This window comes from Rhinolophus sinicus, chromosome 1, assembly GCF_057876585.1.
Source record: "Rhinolophus sinicus isolate RSI-liver-muscle chromosome 1, RSI-T2T, whole genome shotgun sequence".
Taxonomy (NCBI): domain Eukaryota; kingdom Metazoa; phylum Chordata; class Mammalia; order Chiroptera; family Rhinolophidae; genus Rhinolophus; species Rhinolophus sinicus.
The window spans coordinates 116,752,096-116,772,593 of NC_142501.1; the positions used below are offsets into that span (position 1 = coordinate 116,752,096).

The 20,498-nt window shown below is 41.1% G+C and overlaps 1 protein-coding gene across 1 annotated transcript in view; it reads right to left on the minus strand.

Annotated features, from left to right (window-relative positions):
- Nucleotides 1-20,498, minus strand: part of FAM107B (family with sequence similarity 107 member B) — a 195,317-nt gene that overhangs the window by 103,172 nt on the left and 71,647 nt on the right. Inside the window, exon 2 of the mRNA XM_019738291.3 lies at nucleotides 13,030-13,090. Within this exon, the coding sequence (XP_019593850.3) occupies nucleotides 13,030-13,090 (61 nt within the window). The remainder of the gene's footprint in view (nucleotides 1-13,029; nucleotides 13,091-20,498) is intronic.

A 20,498-nucleotide genomic window follows, 5' to 3' on the forward strand; every position in this document is an offset into this window, starting at 1 on the left:
ATATCGTGACCCATGGTCACTAGAGACCGGCATTGTCCTGTGTTTTTCCTCCACTATTCCTAACTCATGGTTTCATCCCCATACTCACCATGTGGTCTAAGATGATCACCATGACATCCTGTCAATATTCCAGACAGGAGGAAGGAGGAAGGGTGTGCTCACTTGAAGGAGCTTTCCAGAAGCCTTATGGTACTAGGTGCTACCTATGAAGTCTTCCTATGAACAACGTGAAAGCCCCTTCCCTTTTGTTATTGTTTTGGGGTTGCAAAATCAGTCTTATTTGAACATAGTTACATTTTTTTTCATTATGCAACTTATAGAATCTCATTATAGTAAATCTGGAAAATAGATTAACTCACACCCAATACCAATATCCGTGTATGAACAACAAATATTTATTGTATACTAGGAGTGCTAGGAGTCGGGGCTGTGAAGGTCAACAACTACTGTGAGCATTTTGGTTTTTTTCCTTTATTTTGTAAAACTATGCATCAGTTTTTGTGTTTTGTAGTTGTAATTACAGTAAACAATTTTATATCCTACTTTTTTCACTTAACTTTAAATCATTAGCTTTTCTCCATTTTATTATATAACTAAAATTTTAAGAATATAGGCTCAAAGTAAAAATTTTAATGTTATTTTTTTCAAAAACCCAGCCATAAAACAAGAATACCACTACACACCTATCAGAATGGCCAAAATGTGAAACCCTGAAAACACCACATGCTGGGGAGGATGTGGAGCAACAGGAACTCATTTGTTCCTGGTGGGGATGCAAAACGGTACAGCTGCTTTGGAAGATAGTTTGGTAGTTTCTTATAAAACTAAGCATACTCTTAGCATATCATCCTGAAATTGCACTCCTTCGTATTTACCCAAAGGAGTTGAAAACTTATCCACCAACTTTGTCCACACAAAGACCTACACATAGATGTATATAGTAATTTATTCATAACTGTCAAAACTTGGAAGCGACCAACATGTCCTTCAGCAGTGAATGGATAAATAAATTGTGATACATCTAGACAACAGAAAATTATTCAGTGCTAAAGAGAAATGAGCTATCAAGCCATGAAAAGACATGCAGGAACCTTAAATGCATATTACTAAGTGAGAAAAGCCAGTCTGAAAAGGCTACATGCTGTGTGATTCCAACCATATGACATTCTGGAAAAGGCAAAACTACACACCACATCACTCCGACAGTGGTATGTAGGATGTATAACAGCAGGTAAAGCCTGAATGCAGAAAAACCAGTTAGGAAACTATTCAAATACAGTCAACCCTTGAACGATGCAGGGGTTATGGACACCAACCTCTCATGCAGTCAAAAATATGCATATAACTTCGGACACCCCCAAAACTTAACTAATAGCCTACTGTTGACCAGAAGCCTTATCAACAACATAAATAATCGATTAATACATATTTTATATGTTTTACATATTATATACTGTATTCTTACAATATAGTAAGCTAAAGAAAAGAAGATATTATGAAGAAAATCATAAGGAAGAGAAAATACATTTATAGTAATGATTGAAAACAAAGTCCACATATAAGTGGACCTGCACGATTCAAACTCATGTTGTTCAAGGATCAGCTGTAGTTTGGGTGTGAGGAAATAATGACCTAAACTGGAGTGTGACAGCGGGACTGGGAAAGTTGAAACAGGGAAATACGGCAAAGATACTCAATAAGACTGATACGGAGGTTAAGTGGAAAGAAGGAATCAAACATGATCTTGAAGCTTGAACCCAGGATAGATATTGACGCTGTAAACAAAAATTATACACATTGTACAGTTCGAAAGAATTCCAAGTTTGGGGGAATTTTGTTATCTTTTATTCTACTAGATTTAAGCATAATGTCTAACAGAGTGAAGCAGATTTAAAACAGGACACTCAACGTCACCAAATCTTTTTTTTTTTTAAAGTGAAGACTCTCATTGCTATACTTTGTCTCAATCCAAGTATGATTTTATATGCCCAGGACAAATTCCAAGACCTCAACTTACCCTCGCGCTCCCTCCTTATAGAAAACTGGGAGGATTAGGCTTTCTAAAGGACACCAGATCTAAGATATTTTCTGATAAACATGATCAAATCAGACGGATAGAAAATCAACCCTCTCAGTAAGATACTGCTCAGTATGATACCTGACTCTGTCCAGAACACATACTGATTTTGCAGAGTTGCTGAAATGGCTAAGAGTATAGGGCTATGGGCTCACCCAGGCCTGTATTAGGATAAATTAACTTTTTAAGCTTGAGATTCCTTATCTGCAAAGTGGGGATACCATAGTACCTATTTATAGGGCTGTTAAGAGCATTAAATAAGAACTCCATATAAAGCACTTAGCACAGTGCCTAATGCATTGCCTAATAAATGTTAGCTAGTGTTATTGTTAGAGTATCAGGCAAGCATGGTCACCAGATGTTTTGTGTTGAGTTGTCAGAAAAGAACAATTCAGTTAATGTGACCCTCAATATGCTCACATTAAACATGGCAGCTGGACCAGATTAACTCAGGATACAATCCATGGGTTGTAAATGGTAAGGAGCAAAGAGAGTTGTAGTTACCTAAAGTTATACAACTATTCATCTTGTTTAAGCCTTTTCAAATTGTTGGAAGAAACTACATACCATGAACCCACTCAGAGCAGGGCAGCCATGAAAAGAATTCAGGCATAGAAAAAAATGGTAAAGCATAAACTTCTGGAAACGTGGCTATTAGGGTCAAGGGCAGTAACTGGCTCCAGCTGAACATAAAACCAAGAAGGCGAGACTCAAGGCTATATCTCAGAGCCCAGCATAAAGGGCAGGCTCCAGAAATGTTTGTTGAACACAGGGACAAATGAACCATGTGACCAAATGAGCGGATGCCACAGTATTTACAATTATGGCCACGTACTAGAATTGGGCCTTCACAAAACGTGCCCTGACTTTTGGAGTCCTTGATCTGTTCTGCTTCTATGGCTCGGAAAAAGCCAGTGGCAGTTTGTCCCTTTTGTCAGTTTCTCCTTGGGTAGAAAAGCTGAAATTTTCCACGATTATTACACAGACTGGGATCATGCTTGATCGACATCCATCTAGATGCCAGGCACAGTGCCAGCTGGACACATGCTCACAAAGGGAATTTTACATGAGTCTTGCTGAGCAAGAGCAGAAACAGAAGGCCTTCACCAAAGCCCTCTCAGCACCTCTCAGTGATAGAAGACCTAGAGGAGAAGCGCATGGCCCTGTCACTTTTCCAAAGACATCAACGTCCTATGTCATCAAGGTGCCGGCTGGAACTACTATACTTCTAGTTGTTCAGCCATACCCATCCATTAAGTGATTCCATTTCCTAGGGTACCTTCCTAGTTGTACAATGTTTGTAATTCTCCAGTACTGAAATAAATGACAGGCCTCTGAACAGTATATTAGCCTCTTACACAGAAGAAAAGGCAACTGCAGGAGCTTCAGAGAATTGTGTGAAGATCACTGGCCGACATATACACTCCCCAGCATGATGCTAGCATTTCCTCCCCTGTTTCCATAGCAATGGGCACCACACAATCTCACCTGCTCCTCTGACCACAGGCAGGATGGGAGGGAACCTCAAAAGGAGGCACCGCCAACTTTTTTTTTTCTTTTTTACCACTTAGCAATGCAGGTCTGGATTGGCCAGTTCTCATAATTTCTCAAGAGACACTGGAAACTAGATTTTACAGGAAATTTTTCAGTGTTTAAACAACAGCAACCAATTTTTTAATAACTTTAAGGATTGCAGGACAAACAAAACACATCTACAAGTTGAGTTTGCCCTGTTTGTAACATTAGTCATAAGCAGTTAGAAATCACTTTTCAGGTTTTCAGGATTATTCACTGTGTCTGAATGTCTGCGTGGAATGGAGTCTGCATTACCAACCCTCAGCCATCACTCATTAGAGAACGGTCTTTATTAACATTTTACTGTTGGATTTTATCGTCTCTTTCTCCCATCATCCCTCTGTGATGAAGGATAAAGAACCTGAGGTATTCTTTCCCAAGCTGTTTTAAAAATCGGGCTTAAAACAAAAAGAAAAAAGAATATTCAATTTCACATAGATCCAGTCAGAAATTAAGCTGAACATTCAGGCCCACATTTGGGGATCAAGAATAAATGATTTTTATGATTCAGATTCTCTCTTAAACTCAAATTAAGCATGTCAAATTCAGTCAAAATATGGCAGTATCTAATCAAATATGCCTTGTGGTAGTCAACTTTAAGATAGAAAAATCCCATTCCTTCTTACTAATCATTAAATGTTCCCCAATGGACATGTAAGGATAGAACATGGCATTCAGAAAAGGTCAGAGAATTTTAAGAAGCTTAAGAATGCCACCATTTTTACCAGTTAATGTGGCAGTAATCAAAGCAGCTACTTTGCATTTAGGGATTTTTTTTCTTTTTAACTTTTGAAATTTTGTTTTGAGATCTCCGTCTGGCTCGTTGATGCTTTTAAATACGTTATGGTATAGTCAATGCAGTGAGTGTGCCAAGGACCCCTTAAGTTGGGGTTCATGCAGAAGCAGTTTATGCGGAGGTGAAGGGAACAACCAGAAGGGGAGAAGGGTAGTGAGATGGAAGGGAGAGCAGTCAGTGCAGGGTTTTGTCCCGCCAGCTACTTCAATGGGTGACTACAGCCTGACCCTGCTGGGGCAACTCGGGGAGCCCACGGAGAATATGCTCCACCGCTGTCCTCTCCAAGGGGCCAGGAGCAGAGGCACTTATTCATCAAGTCCCACTGGTGACTGCTTGAGGGCTATTCCTGAGGGGTTAGAGCAGCTTCTGGAAGAAAATGCCTCAGGCAGAGACCTGTAGGTGTCCAGAAGTGGGGACAGTGCACCCGGATGTGAAAGGCAGGGGCCAGCGGGGTGAGGCACTGAGTGTTGTCCACACCCCCCACTTTATCAGTCCTGCCTGCCCTGTCTCTTATACAAACAATGACATTTTCTCAATATTATGCGAAGTGCTGTACAAAAACACCCTGCACAAGGAGCTCAGGACAAGTCCCTGACTGTCTTTGGCTTCACCCTGCGCCCCTCTGGAGCAGTGGCTGGTCCGACAGAAACCGTTTAGTGCCTAGTGAGGTATGGAGGCCAGGAAGCCAAGTTGAACTGGAGGGTGGGAACTAAGAGGGGGGAAACAAAGAAGCTGACATCAGGGGTCCCCTAGGACCAAAACTGCCACTTCATTTCAATGTTTGCAGAGAAACATGGGTAAATAGCAACAACAACAATCTTTGAAAACGTCTCATTCTCCCTCTTAAGAGCCTTTGTGACAATACTCAGCTGGAATTTCTAAATAATGATTTTCACTCCCATATGCTGAGAACGAGAGGAAAAGCACACTGCGAGGACAGAGCAGGCTGGGCATCTGAATGCACAGCACACACCCCAAGTTCCACCTTTTTATTCACGTGCAGAGAAAGAAAATGAGAAGTGGGAAGTGGGAGAAAAGGTGCCTCTAGGATGGAAACATTTAAAGACCATCGCTTTACAGTTTGATTCATTTAATCCATGTGCTACTTCAATCATTGCTGCTTTGTATATTAACGTCTCCTTCACGATCCTTTCTCCCCTCCAGGATTCTTACAAAGGCACAACAACAAATTTGAAATAAACTAACAAAAAAATAGTAAAAGAAAGTGAAACAGCATAGAAACGCATCTTGTTGTACACACTCACAAACATCGGTCTATTCTGCTGCAAGTATTACTACACAAAAAATGTCATGCCTCGTAACCGATTCACCTTATGACCTGGATAAACTTCTGGAAAGCTCCATGCCTCCATTTTCACTGTGCTAAGGGGACATAGGATTTGATAGAGAGTATTAGGTGACAAAGCTATGGAGGTGTCTCATGGGGCATGTGGGCACAATATCAAAACTAAATGTGCTGTGCAGGTGTGTTTCGGCTCTTCTTCAAAGCACAGGTGCCCAGTTGATTCACAATGCATCAGGTGTACCTGAACACAGAGGGCTAAGCCAAACCTCATTTTTCTTTTTATTCACGCTCCCCCATTTATGCATAACAAGTGGTCTGTAGAATTCCCCAAATAAAATAATCTGGAAACGATTAGCTCTCTGGAGAGAAGAGAAATGCTAGAAATTGCTCTCTGGAGACCCCGAGGAGAGTGGATGCTGTGGCCAGAGCCATGGGTGGTAATGTCACTTAATAGATTCTGCCTAGGAAAGCACTGAGGATGTGGAAAGCAGATTTCATTAGCCTGACACCCTTGCAATGTGAAATGGTGGTGAGCTGGGAACAGACTGGTACGTCTTTAATGGGCAGGCCAGGAAGTCTCCCTTCACCCCAGTAGGGAAGCATGGTCTGGCCGCCTTCTCCTGCCAGAGGCAGACATCGCCCCCATCCACCCCATCCTCCTGCCCCTCGTCACCAGAGAAACATGGCCTCAGTTTCTAGGGCAAGTCCTACTGACTTCATAGGTGAAGAAAGTATAGGCCAAAATGAAAAGGCTTTTTCCCTACTCACACTGATATCACAGGATCTGCCTCTCTTCCTGTTCTTAGAACAGGGAATAATGTCATGTTCTTAGAACATGTTCTTAGAACAGGGAATAATGTCATGACCTTCAACCGGTTCCTCTGACAAACCTCCTGCATCAAGCGTGCTGCTGCCTTCATTTCTTGGGAGGAATGTATATGACAATGAACCTCCAATCTCTATTACTGGAAGTAGAAACAAAGTAGTGGGATTCCTTCAACTAAAATACGAGGGTGATAGCTAAGTCCCATGAAGGGGTTTCGGGATCAGAACTTTGCTGAAAGTTATGTACAACCCCACCAGCCACTTCTCTAAGAAAAGGCCTCCCAAGAACCCTCAAACTGTCTGTTCCAAAGTTAAGGGAATGGAAAGAAAGTAAATTCAGGAAAAGGAAGTACAATACTCTTGTGTTTTCTACCGCTCCTACCTGAACAGTTTTCTATTCATTCTTTGGCCATACATAGCCTTGGAAAAATCAGTAAGGAAGATAACTTTTTTGTATAAAGCAGGGTGCAGTTGAAATATGGTTGGTTGGGGCAGAAACCTCATTTTCCTACTATGACATGAAAGTAAAAGCAAACACTTTATTTGTCTGAATTATCAGAGAATGGTCTCATTTTGTCGCCTCCCCAGACTTGGAGCCAGGAAGCCTGACGTCTGAGTGAAGGGGGTTAGCCTCACACACAGTAACGCCACGTCGCTTAAGAAGCTGCTCTGTGGAACCCTGGTCTCACTTCCCCATAAAAGTTACAAAAATACATATATTTTTTTCCCTCATTGCATTCATTTTCAGTTGAAGAATTTTAACCGTTTGAGGTTCGTTACTTCACACTTGAGAAAGCTACAAACCACAGGAAATGAAAACTTGACTAAATGCAGATGACACAGCCAGCCAATTCTGAAAGCATGCTGGGCCCCACTCAGCCCTGGGTGACCTTTAGCAAAAAGAGAATGTTCTGATGAAACCCCTTCACTCTCATTAAATGGCTTCGCCTTACAGGATTCTCCCCTCTATTGATCAAAGTGTTGCAATCTTGCGGTCCTGACAGCACAAGTTGAGTGCAACCCAAAAGATAATAAGGATCCCATAAAGTTTTCTTGAATGTTAAACACAGTTAAAGATGTTTCAGCACTCAAAAATACTTGGCCTGCTTCTAAATCAATGCATGGCAAGAAAAATGGCAAAGTTGAGCCAGCATCTTAAAAAACACGTTTTACGTTTTTGGTTTTTTTTGTGTGTTTTTTTAATATGTCCACCAGAAAGGATGTAATTCATTTTTTAAAAGAATTCTCTCCAGAAAGCATAGCTGGCCTGCCCATTCATTGGTCTCCCTGCCCACAAAGGAATGAATGAATAAATTAAGACACGATATGCCACCTCAGAAAAGTTGCTAATCTCCCTCTCTCTCTAGAAAACTGGTGCTACATCATTTTTTTTGGCTACAAATAAGATTAGTATGGGCAAGATCTGTAGTTTCTTTATGTCAGCTATAAATCGGAATGTCTGAACTAAAAAAGAAACGTTCAATTGTAATCTTATTCAATAGAGATGCCTCCCCTCGGCCGTTGCATGTATGTGTGATACTTGGCTTGTTCCCAGGCCCTTTCAGTGCAATAGAAAGATATTAAGTGAAGTCTCATCATAAAACTTCTTCTCTAAAAGTCAGTCACCACAGAAGACTCTGGGAAAGAATCACATTCCATGAAAAGGAAAAAAGGAAAAAGGAACTACCAGTAGGAAGAAAGACCTGAGAGGAGGTGGGGATGGCAGCCATGAAGACCAAAAAGTCCTATAACTGTGGTATAATAGTTGCTGAGAAATGAGGCATAAACCCAGGTGAGAACAGGTAAACTACTTTCCTCCCTTTTCCTCGGCTATTCCAATAACTGGCTTTTCCTCAGCGGGTTATGTTGTCAAGCCTGAAAGTGTGCCTTCTCGCTGACATGCAGTGCTCTCAGTTTGGAATTGTAGCCTCTTCCTTGTAACTATTAGTAACACATCTTTGTTTTTTCTCTGTTATATGGACAACATCATAGTCACATCAAAGGAACTCTTAAGTAGGGACATCTCTCCTCCATGATACCTCCGCTCACATCACCATTCTCCATAGGCCCATTACCTCATTTTTCCTTTACCTTGTGCAGAGCCCAGGTTCAGTTTTATAACTTTTCCTTTATTTTTACACAGAATGTTATGGCAGAAGGATGCACTGTGTCTCTAAAATGGCACCTTTCACACTTGTCTCATTAGGGAGACCACCTCAGGGATGACTGATCATTGCACTGTACACCTGAAGCTGAAGCTGAACAATAATGAATGTTAACCATAATTTTATATATATATATATATATATATATATATATATATATATATATATATATATTTATAAGAAGCAGAGTACAGCATTAGGAATAGAGACAGTGGAAATATAATGGCTGTGTGCGATGTCAGAGGGATAGTGGATGGGGGGAGGGGGGTTATCACTGTGTGAGGCATATAAATGATAAACGTCTAACTATTACATTGTTTTGTACATCTGAAACTAATAAAAAATAAAAAATAAAAGGGTACTTTTCGATAAAGAATCTAGTGTCATTGTAAACAGACCCAGTGTCTAAGGAACACGCAGCCTGACAGTCATCTTTCAATGTCCCCTTGATTGCAGGTCTTCCTATGCTCAGGTCAAGAAAGTGTGTTGTGACCATGCGTGTGACTGCAGCCAGAAATACTGAGGTTTCCAACCCCTCTAAGAGCCACCAAATGTTCTTCATTCCACAGGTAGTTTTGAGGCTTAAAATGCCAATAGGTTGAAGAAGAGGCAATGCAATGATGTGAATTAATATGTACCGAGGTGTATGTGCCTGGCTGCCTGTCTTTCTGATGGAAGAGAAACTAGGGACCGAACGTAGCGAGGAGAAGACCCCACAGAGGAGAAGGGCGGGGAGAGGGCAGGCCGGAGGCAAAGGCACACTTCGTCCATCGGATGAAGCGCCTGGCACCAGCTGACGGCAACCCCACACTGTATCACATGGAAAGGGACTTATTATACGTGGGCTACCCTATCTACTCAGCTAATATGTCCGTGAAGTCAAAAGAAAATGCCCCCTGATTCTGAGTAGGCATTAGGCTTCTATTACAGGCAGTCCACTTACAAAAAAACAAGCAAAACTCAAATGTACATGGACACTGAACTATTAGAGAGCAAAAGACAGGTAATGATGATGGTAACATTTAAACACATTCCTAATCAACCTATCATTACGCCCTGAGTGGGCCCCAGTGAGGGTAAATTACAGACCTCAGGATAATGTGACTGATGCCTAAGGATTAGGTCATCTGCCAAAAAATGGTTTGGACTCCAAAGGTATCCCTTTGGATTCAACTTACAGTATTTGGTTTTCACTTTATAAATACCTTGGCTGCTGTGTCTCTCTTCACAAAAGGATTTCATGTCTATCCTTCAAGACCCAGCACATATGCCACCATCTCTTGGATAACTTCCTAGATCACCCAAATTAAATTTCTCTCACCTCTTTAGCACTCCCAGCCCCCTTCCTCCTGTCTCTATTTTAATATTATATCCTATCTTTTGTTTTAGCTTTCTCTGTCCATGTTTTAAAAGCCCTATTTTACTAGAAGCTCTGTAAAGGTACGACTTCCACAGCACCTGTTTTATCTGTAACTTATATTTTACTTGTGTCAAGAGTATATTTCTCTATAATTTACATTTTCTTTGTATTTGTATAATGGCTAGATTTGTCATTTTCTCTTAAGCTCCATGAAACGTGGAGTCATACCAGTATCTGTCCTATTTACCACTCTAAGTACAACATAATTCCTAGTACATATTAGACATTCAATGAACATTTTGTAAATTAATGTATTATATGTTTATACTTTTCAAATAACCTAGTAGACACAATTTAACAGGATTTCAGAGAATGGGTAATAAATACAGTAAATCTAAATTGAATGGACTGAAACCAGAGACACAGTTCACTAAAACCATAGTATAAAAACACACATTTGGAGTAAATCCTGGAAAAAGAGAAGAGGGACTTCACAGCACGCCACAAAGTCAGTGGACCCAAGCATTTTTTCACAAATAATGAGAAGCGGCATTTTCTGCTTGAAATTCTACTTAGAGAATAGGGTTATAAAGTGTTGTTTGATGAAAACAGGGAAATAAGTCATTTACTCACAATTCAAAATCTAAAACCATATAATCCAATCACAAGGAATTTGGGACTATAGATTTCTAACTAATTTGTGTCCCTCCTTTTCTGTGGAATCATGTCCCATGGGGATCTCCGACTCCAAATTTATTTCCTGAGGGGAATCTTTACCAGTACACTGGATTTCTAGTTACATATTCCAAAGGCCTAGTGGGCGAGGAACTCTGGCAGGCTGTTTGAAAATGGAATCTCTGATTTCTCATCCTGAGTTGTTGTGGTAGAATTCACTAAATCAACCAGCCTCGGTGAGTCCTAGTTCCTTTACAACATGTGGGGTAATCAAGTCTTTGGATATGAACAAATGTCTTCAAAATATAGTGGACACTATGCCAAGACAACAAATAATATCATTTATAACCACAGCTGGGCAACTCGAAGTCACTTAGTTGGCCATATTTGCATTGAGCTGTTATTCCAGCCTTCTTCTCTAGCTGAGGAACTGAAAATCAACAATAAGTGTGCCAAAGTGGCACTCAGAACTGTTCTCAGGGGCATGATATGCAAGCTCCAGCTCTGCCCTTCAGTATCTGTTTTTAGACTCCAAAATTCATTACAGCAATCATCAACCCCAGGAGACCCTACTTCCCCAGTGCAAATTTAGTTGCCCCTTCCTCGGTGCTCCCAGTAGCACCATTAACCCTGTGAAAGGATCGATCTTCACACATTATTTCTCATGTTCTAACCATGTCTGTCTCTCAGACATGATCTGTTTTCTTGAGGGCAAGTATCATGTCTTATTCTCTTTTGTATCTTAGAAGTCTAACATAGGCATGGAGTTGGCTCATATCAAATCTACCCCACTCGTATCTCCGTTACAGAGAGAAAGAAAATGCCTTGCATATAGTGAACAGGAGGGGCTCCATAAGCATTTACTGAATGATTACTATGTGCCAGGCACTGTCCAAGGTGCTAGGGTTACCATCAAACAAGACAGGCAAGGTCCCTATTCTCTAAGGAACAGTTAGTAAATACCGTGTTTCCCCGAAAATAAGGCCTACCCAGACAATCAGCTCCAATGCGTCTTTTGAAGCAAAAATTAATATAAGACCCGGTCTTATAGTATAGTAAAATAAGACCGGGTCTTACATTAATTTTTGCCCCAAAAGACGCATTAGAGCTGATTATCCAGCTAGGTCTTATTTTCGGGGAAACATGGTATACCCATCAATAGAAAGATGATTTGGGGTCATAATAAGTGTCACAAAAAAATAAAAATGGGCAATGGGATGAAGAGTGACTTGGAGGAAGGATAAGGTGGCCTGTGGGACTAGACATTTGGGACCAGACATTTCAGCTGAGACCTGACTGACGAGAAGCAGCCAGCCATGCAAGGATCTGCAAGGGGAGAGCGTCCTAGGAAGAGACACTAAACTAAAGCACTGTTTGTTAACGGTGGGGGCAGACGCTGGGAGGGGTGTAGAGGGAGATGGTGGTGCTGGTTTATTGCTAATTCCCTCTCCTTCATCTAAATCAGGGTAGGGTACCACCTTTCCACCTCACTTTGCATATTCTTTTTGCTACCATTTCCGTTTTCTTAATTCTGCTCCCTGATTTCCATTAAATTGCAAAAACATGAGCCTCTGCCAGCAGCAAACACATCTGGAGCCCTCTTCTAACTTCTAATCATATAAAGCACCAAACAAAAAGCCATGGGAAAATAGAAGCTGAGAGTATTACGATGTAGCTTTCATTCTTATTAGGTCCATTCAAGTAATGTTTATTTTTATAACCATTACATCTCATTACATCACTACTGATCATACTCAGAAACAGTTATAGACCCACTCATCATTTGTTTCTTTCTATATTATCTCATAGGAACTCTTATTATTGAGTAAACAGCTTCAACAGTTTCATATTTAACTATATACTAATACCAAAATTAAAAAAAAACAGCAAATGCATCTAAATAACATTTTTCAAGGTAATCAAAACTACTTCAGTAAATAGCTACGCTACTTAGTCTAGTATTACTGAATTTGAAATTTCTTCATCATTTTCATCATCTACTTCAACACAAGTATTTGTTCCTCAAGAACTGTAACCAATAAAAGAACGAAGACGCTATTTTCCGCACCATGACAAGACCGTCCAGATGTCATGCCTGGAATACATCACCAGTGACATTTCTAGTCATCTTTCCAGTCATTTGGAACAGACAGACTTTCCGTTGCAATCTGCAAAGCATTTGGATGCTGTGATCCCTGCTGTCAGCAACAGCAGCCCAGCAAAGGAGGTGTTGCACGAAATATACTCTACCTGATGTCGTCTTCTGTTCCAGCTTGAGGCATCTAGGTTCCCCTTGGGAGTCCTCTTCTTCCTGAGTTCCAGACCCACACACACACACAAAAAAAAAAAAAAAAAAAAAAAGAAGGGGAGAAAGTCAAAATAATGCATTCATTCACAGCAACACTTTTTGTAAACCTACTAATCAATATGAGATCAAGTTCTAAAAAATTAGACTGGACACTTTTAAAAACTGAAGCTTTGGACAAGCAACAAATGAATAATAGATGTTGAGTAGAATAATTATGGGGTGCTGGATTGCGAAGTGCAGGGTGCCATACACATGTACACAGGGTCATGCCTATAAATGATGTCCCTGGAGTAGTACAACCCAGGGACCCTCTGTGACTAATACATTCAAGGGCATCACTTACTTAGACTTAGCAGTGGTGGGTTTCTCCATAAGATAGAAATTCTGCCAGTATGGTGCAACAAAGAGAATTATGTTTTATTTTTCATAATTCAGAGATTATTTCCTGTACTTTCGAAAATTCTATCACAGTTCAGTGACTTTTTATTTTATTTTACTTTTTAAGGTATTTTTTTCAATTACAGCTGACATTCAATACTGTATATTAATTTCAGGTGTACAGCATATGGTTAGACATTTATGTAATTAAGAAGTGATCCCCCTGATTAGTCTAGTACCCACCTGACACCACACACAGTTATTACAATCTGACTATATTCCTTATGCTACACTTTATATCCCCAAGTTCACAGTTATTTTTATCTCTGGGCAAGTGGGTGAATACACTCTTCTCTGAGTTCCGGTATGCTATTCTTTAATGACAATTGCTGCTGCTATATAGCATTGATAAAAGGAGACCCAGCTAGGAGTGAGGGAGGTACATTAAGAGGAATGTCTACATGTCCACATGTCTTTTCTAATTTTTTCTGCAAGATAACTTTATGTTGATTCCTTCATTTATTTTTTTCCTTCACTGAACAAATATTTGTTAGGTACCTGTTAGGGGGATATTTCTGAGGGTCTTCATCTTTAGGCAGGATTCCGTCTAACATCCATTGAAGTATACTGCAGGCAGTTGCCAACTCAGCTTTCTTCCTAAGTGGGCACACTTTCTGCGCATACTTTGTTCCTCCTAATAATTTAGCCTGGTAGAAGATATTCTGGACCATAATAAACCATATGGGTCTGGGTTCCATACATGACACCAGAAGCTACTCTGTGACCAGAGTGGAACAATGGAACTCAAAAACTGGTATTACCCATCATAGGAGCACTCCCCATTGTATTCTAAGATTGCAGTTCCTATGTCATATTCCATCTCTGGGGATGATAATGCACCAGTCTCTCAAGCTTGGTTAGTGAGATATTTTTTAAATGTCCTTTTAAATTCATAAAGATTCGTTTCCTTAAATCGTCATCAGCATCAACTCATAAGGGAATTGATTTCACCTGTGTTGGGAACAAATATTTTCCCAGAGATCCAAAATCATCCTCAAACGTTTGTCATCAGGGGCCAGTTCCAGAAATTCGCCCTGCTTTTAAAACCCGTGGCATAGCATTGCTGTGGGCAATTTGGGTAAACAGGCCTTCAGTCCAATGATCTCAAATTTATGTTATAAAAATTTTTAATAAAAATTGCTTTCAAAATTTCATTTCCAAAAAAGATATGAATTAATAGTATAAAGGAGATGTAAATGATAGAAATGCCCCATCACACACCAACTAAATGCAGCAAATAATTTCTTGCGCCACAGGCCCAACAAGATCCTATACAATAAAAACATGAGAAACTATTTTATAATATAGCCACAAGGAAAGTGTCTCAAGATGCCAAAATAACCCAAATAAAGTTGTTTCATAGATGAAAGGATTCTCCTTTAGCCAGTAAGACTGTTTACTTTTTTATTGCTCTGAATTCCAGACTGGTGAAATAACTTTGCCCTTTAGCTTTCCTCCAAACATATTTATCACTTAATTTTAAACTGCCCCTCCCCCAGTTTTCTCATTAACTAGTAAGAACTGCAAAACCCTGGAATGATCTGCAGATGGAAGGATATTTGGAATACTTTGGGCTGGAGAGCTCTCAGCATAGAATAAACAAGCATCTGTCTTCCATAGTATAAACTATGTTCTATTTAGAGAAAAAAGGCTGAGCGCCTTAGATTCTTGTGTTTCTTCTTTCAGTGCAAGTCTGTGATTTGCTGAATTTGTTCTTACTGGCTTTTTCCCAGCAAAGCTAGAATAAAATGACAACAGTCCAACTGTAGTAGACATCTGTTGAATTTGCTGCTTGGCAGTGAGTATTCTGTCTAGGAAGTGTGTCCTAATTTCCTCTTTAAAGTCATCCTTTCCTACTCTTAATGAATTGTGGTTCCTATTAAACCAACTCCATGCTCCTAGTCCATCATTCCTAGGGTGGTCACATGACCAAGGCTAAACCCATCACCCCCATTAGTCCAGTGCGTTTTCCTGTGATTGGTTCAGGGTGGTCATGGGACCCAGCCTGGGCTAATGAGAGATTTTTTCCTGGAATTCTACAAATCTGACTCCTGTTCTTGCCCACTGATCCTGACGCCTGAGACAATTGTGAGGGTTGGAGCTGCTGCTGTCACATGCAGCTGAGATAGAAGTCCACATAAAGGAAAGCAGAATCAAGAGATGGACTGATATGGAGTCCCCATATCATTTGAGCCCCAAATCCAGCCATGCCTGAAGCAAGCTCAACCCTGGACTTTTCAGCCTAAGTCAGCAATTACATGCCATTCTATTTTTTTAAAAACTACATTTTTTTTTTTTAAAGGAAAACCATTTCTATCAGGTTTTCTGTCACTTCTAACGGAACAAGTCCCAGGTTGACACCTTGGCTCTGGGAAGCTGGGAGTGGGTGTGTTGATTATTTTCTGCACCTCACACACTGTCACGTACTGCATTCATGTACTCGTTAAATGGAATGTGTCAGAGATGATGCACTGGGAGGTGCTGTTAAAATCTGCCAAATAATTGGGCTTTTCATCTACTCTCTCTGAGGACTAACCCCAAGGTGTTTTGTACACTTTATGAAATGGTAGAGGTGCAGCCACAAGAGGAGACAGGAAAGAGGTTCAGGAAGAAACAAAGGTCCTTATACTCACAGGTCCTAGAAAAGGAGGCATGGCACCCCTCACAGGGCCACATGGGAAAGACACCAGGGTGGTCGGGAGCAGAAGACAGGAGTGCGTAAGCCTTGTCTTTATTGGGGTTTCAGAGGGCAAGGCAAGCAAAGCCTGTCAGATCATTGTAGATGCAGGAGAGCCCAAGAAGATGGAAGGTGTCACTCGTGTCGTAACCACTCCAGTACCTCATTCTGGCCACCGTGGAGTCTATGGAGGATATATTCCTCATGAGCAAAAGCTGCAATTCACTAAGCTACCCAAACCAGGGAGACGGGGGCCTTGACCAGAGAGGTTTGCTCCATTCACTGCCGACGTGGTACCACAGAACAAGTGCTTTTCTTCAGCTCTGCTTGTAAGCAAACTAAGTAACTACTCAGGAGGTGCATTGGGTCACATGCTTGTAAAGCTGTGGTTCTTGAACTTGGATGTGTATCCAAATCACCTGGAGCATGTGGCAGAAATGCAGAGGACCCAGCCCTTTGTCACTGGGACAAGCCTGGGCCTCTGGATTCATTAGCTCTCCTGGTGGCGCCAGTCAATACACTCCCAAGTTTGAGAATCACTGTTGTAAAGGATGCAAATGGCATCTGGGACTCAGACAGTATCATCAGGGCCTCCCTTTTTCTCAATATCTCCACTTGTCGGTTTCTGTCTCTGTGTCACTTCTCAGGCTCCTCCTTCATGGCAAGGTCAAGGCCATGAGAAGCACTGGGGCCATATCCTTTCAGCTCATTGAGCCTTCAGAGAAGTGTCTCTGGACCCCAGTACACAGAACAGGTCGTTTCAAAGGGGGATAAGGAACACCCCAGTCCCTGCATTCATATCCAGACTTCCAGGGGAAGACTCTGACTGGCCCGTCTTGTGTCACATACTTACTCCTAGTCACAGCACACGCCTATCAGGAAATGGGGACTATGATTTTCCAGACCTATATCACTGCCCATCCCAAGAGCTACCAGAGCGGGGTGTGGGGGGGATTCTGTGGTTGGAAGCCTCACCAGAACCTCAGGAGGTAGGGAAGGTGCAGTTCCCTAAGGGAAGGAAGTCTGGGTCCCAAAGTGGGGGAGGAAGGGAGGCTGGCCACAGTGCTGCTAAAATATACATTCTCAAGTAGACTGAGTTCTCCAAATTCAGACCACAAGACTAAAGCCACAGGACTAACACTACCTACTGCTTGTCTAGTTCCTAGTGTGTTCCAGGAGCTTCATACATGCTACATGTAATGTGGGATGATGTTCAAAATATTTAACAGCATGAGTGGTACAGGCCACCAGCTAACAGGAATAGGCAGGGTCCTGGAGGTCCCTGGGATACAGGCCTTAACCTTTTAGTTTCTGGACCATGCAGAGTTCAGGGGTCTGGAGAGAGTGGTGATATGGGAAATGGACACCAGTCAAGGTCTTGGGGAGCAGTTATTTACTAGTCAATACAAAGGCATTTTAATATTTTAACAGCCAATATGTTCTTACTGATGCATGCCTGCTAAACATTTTCAGCCCTGAGTGTCATCGTAACAAGCACACTTCTAAAGGATAGGTAGCTCCTGGAGGTATGCTGTATTACGCTAGAGCCATGCAGGCCTCTCTCTGGAGCATCAGTTTCACTCAAAGATATGGGAGGAAAAACATGATTTGTATATTAAAACAAATTTGAGTACATTGTGGAAAAATATACATAACAGACATAAATGTTTAGGATGACCACAGAATGTCAAGGAAATTTGGGCATGGGGTCCCGGAGAGGGGGTACTCCTGTGGAAAAGACTGAGAATTGTCAGAGGAGTTCAGTGTTGATATTTCTGTTCTCATTAGAAGGTGCCCGGAAAGGGTGAGGACTTTCTCTAAGCATGCATACTTCGAAGTGGGGCAAAGTTTGCTGTATTGGCCTGGGTCAGGGCCCCTGATCTCTCACCTATACCATGCTGCCTTCTTTCAAGTTTGCTCCTTGCTGGTGTTATTTATAGAAAATCTAATCTTATGTGGAAAGAAGAGCTAGTTATTAAATAACTCTATTTAGTGAAAGGACTAACTGAAGAGAACTCTGGGTAAGGAAGAACATAGATCATATAGTTTTACAAAGGAATGAGTGATTGCTCCTCAGAACTAGGGAAGGCCATTTCAAAGACCGACCATTGTGTGTTCCAAGATTTAGAGAGTCCCAGGCCAAGAAAACCACAGAACAACACAACATTTATCACATGGTGGAAATTTCAGAACCAAGAGCATAGGAAAGTTTGACACAATCTTTACGGCTATAATTCAACATGCTGGTCTTAAGTTTAGAGTTACATAATGATTGCAAAAATATTTGAATTAAAATAAACTCTCAAACTGCTAGGGAATGGAAGGGGTGAGAGTGGTTGTCAAAACTGATTGCTATGGTCTGAATATTGATGTCCCTCCAAAATTCATACGAGTATGTTGAAATTCTAGTCTCCAAAGTGATGGTTTTAGGAGGTAGAGCCTTTGGGGGTGATTAGGTCATGGTGGTGGAGCCCTCATGAATATTGAGAGACCTCACAGAGCTCCCTACCACCTTTCACCATGTAAAGACACAGCAAGAAGATGGCTGTCTGTGAAGCAGGAAGTGGGTTCTCACCAGACACCAAATCTGCCAGCACCTTGATCTTGGACTTCCTAACCTTTAGACTGTGAGAAATAAATGATTTTTGTTTAACCCACCCAGTCTATGGTAGTATGTTATAGAAGCCCAAACAGACTGAGACACTGATTAACTGAGGGTTACTATATATCCCGTATATAGATTTGTGCTACAGATCTTGAACAAGTGATGACAGAGCATCGTGGTTCTTCAGCTATTTATAGTTCATACTCCATAGGCATCCTATAAGTACTTGTTGAATGAATGGATAAACGAATGAATAATGTTTGTTTTAAAGAAAACATTTTTCCCCAATCCTTTTTTTTTTTTTTTTTCATAAGCTCCAGGAAGCTATGCATGCATTCTCACGTGGCTTCAAGCACTGCAGGGCACTCAGCCAAATATCCCTGAAAGATGATGCAAGTTTGAGAGAGAATGTGCCAAAGGATTTCATATACATATACATTGTTAATGAGAGTTTTTGTGGGACATGTGGGTACCAGTTTTTATTCTGTCTCCATATTGGTTTGTAAAACTAGCAATACATCATATCTATCTAGTACCTCTCAATTTAAAAAGTGTGGTCCAATATGTGATTTCATTTGACTCCTCCAATAACTTTGTACAGTGGGCAAAGCAGATGTCCCATTATCTAAAAAAATGAAATTTTCCTCTAGTCACACTCATAACACTTCTGACACCAGATGTGTGTGGTTTTCGCCCACATAGAACAATTCTCCAACACCAGCTGGGTGTCCACAGTTCAATTCAATTCTGACACTAACCTGAGTAAGTAATGGCCCACAGGTGAAGGGCTCAGTCCACAAAACCACTCCCACTTCAGATGACCATTGCAAGTAGCAGGTCAGCTTACCTATAACTTCTGTCCAACTTGGTTACATATTGGAGGTTCCCACAATCCCCTCCTTGGTTTCGGTAATTTGCTAGAGTGTCTCCCAAAAACCAGGAAAACAGTTGAGCTACTATTGCCAATTTATTACAAAGGATATTTTCAAGGATAATCATGTACAGCCAGAGGAAGAGGTACACAGTGCGAGGTCTGGAAAGGTCCAAGTACAGGAGCTCCTGTGCTCATGGATTCGGGGTGTGTAGATATGTTTACCAACCCAGAAGTTTTCCAAAATTCATACGTTTAGGGCTTTTATATTGGCTTCCTCATGTGGGCATGATCAATTATTAACTCCATTTCCACCTCTGGAGAATGGCGGGGGGGGGAGTTCTGAAATTTCCAAGCTCTAATCATGGCTTGGTCTTTCTGGTAATCAGCCCCCATCAGGAGCCCACCCAGTGCTGCCTCACTGCAACAATAGATACTCCTATGAACCAGGAAATTCCAAGGAATTCAGGATCCCAGTGTCAGATGCTCCTATCACTTAGGAAATGACAAGGGTTTAAGGGTTCTGTGTCAAGAAATGGGATCAAAGACCAAGTATTAGAACCAAGATTCTCCTGGCACCCATATTTACAATGGTTTTAGGAGCTCTGTGTCAGAAACCAGGGACAGAGACTAATATAATTAATATAATATAACATTTCTTATTTCACGCTCTCATTTCCACATGAGTAATTTGAGGACTTATGGTCACACAACTATAAAGAAAGGCAAGGCCAGACCCTCTCCTCACTAGCCATTAAAGGAACACTTTCCAATTTGCTCCAAACATCCCTCAAAGTTCAGACAGAGGGATCAGAAAGTA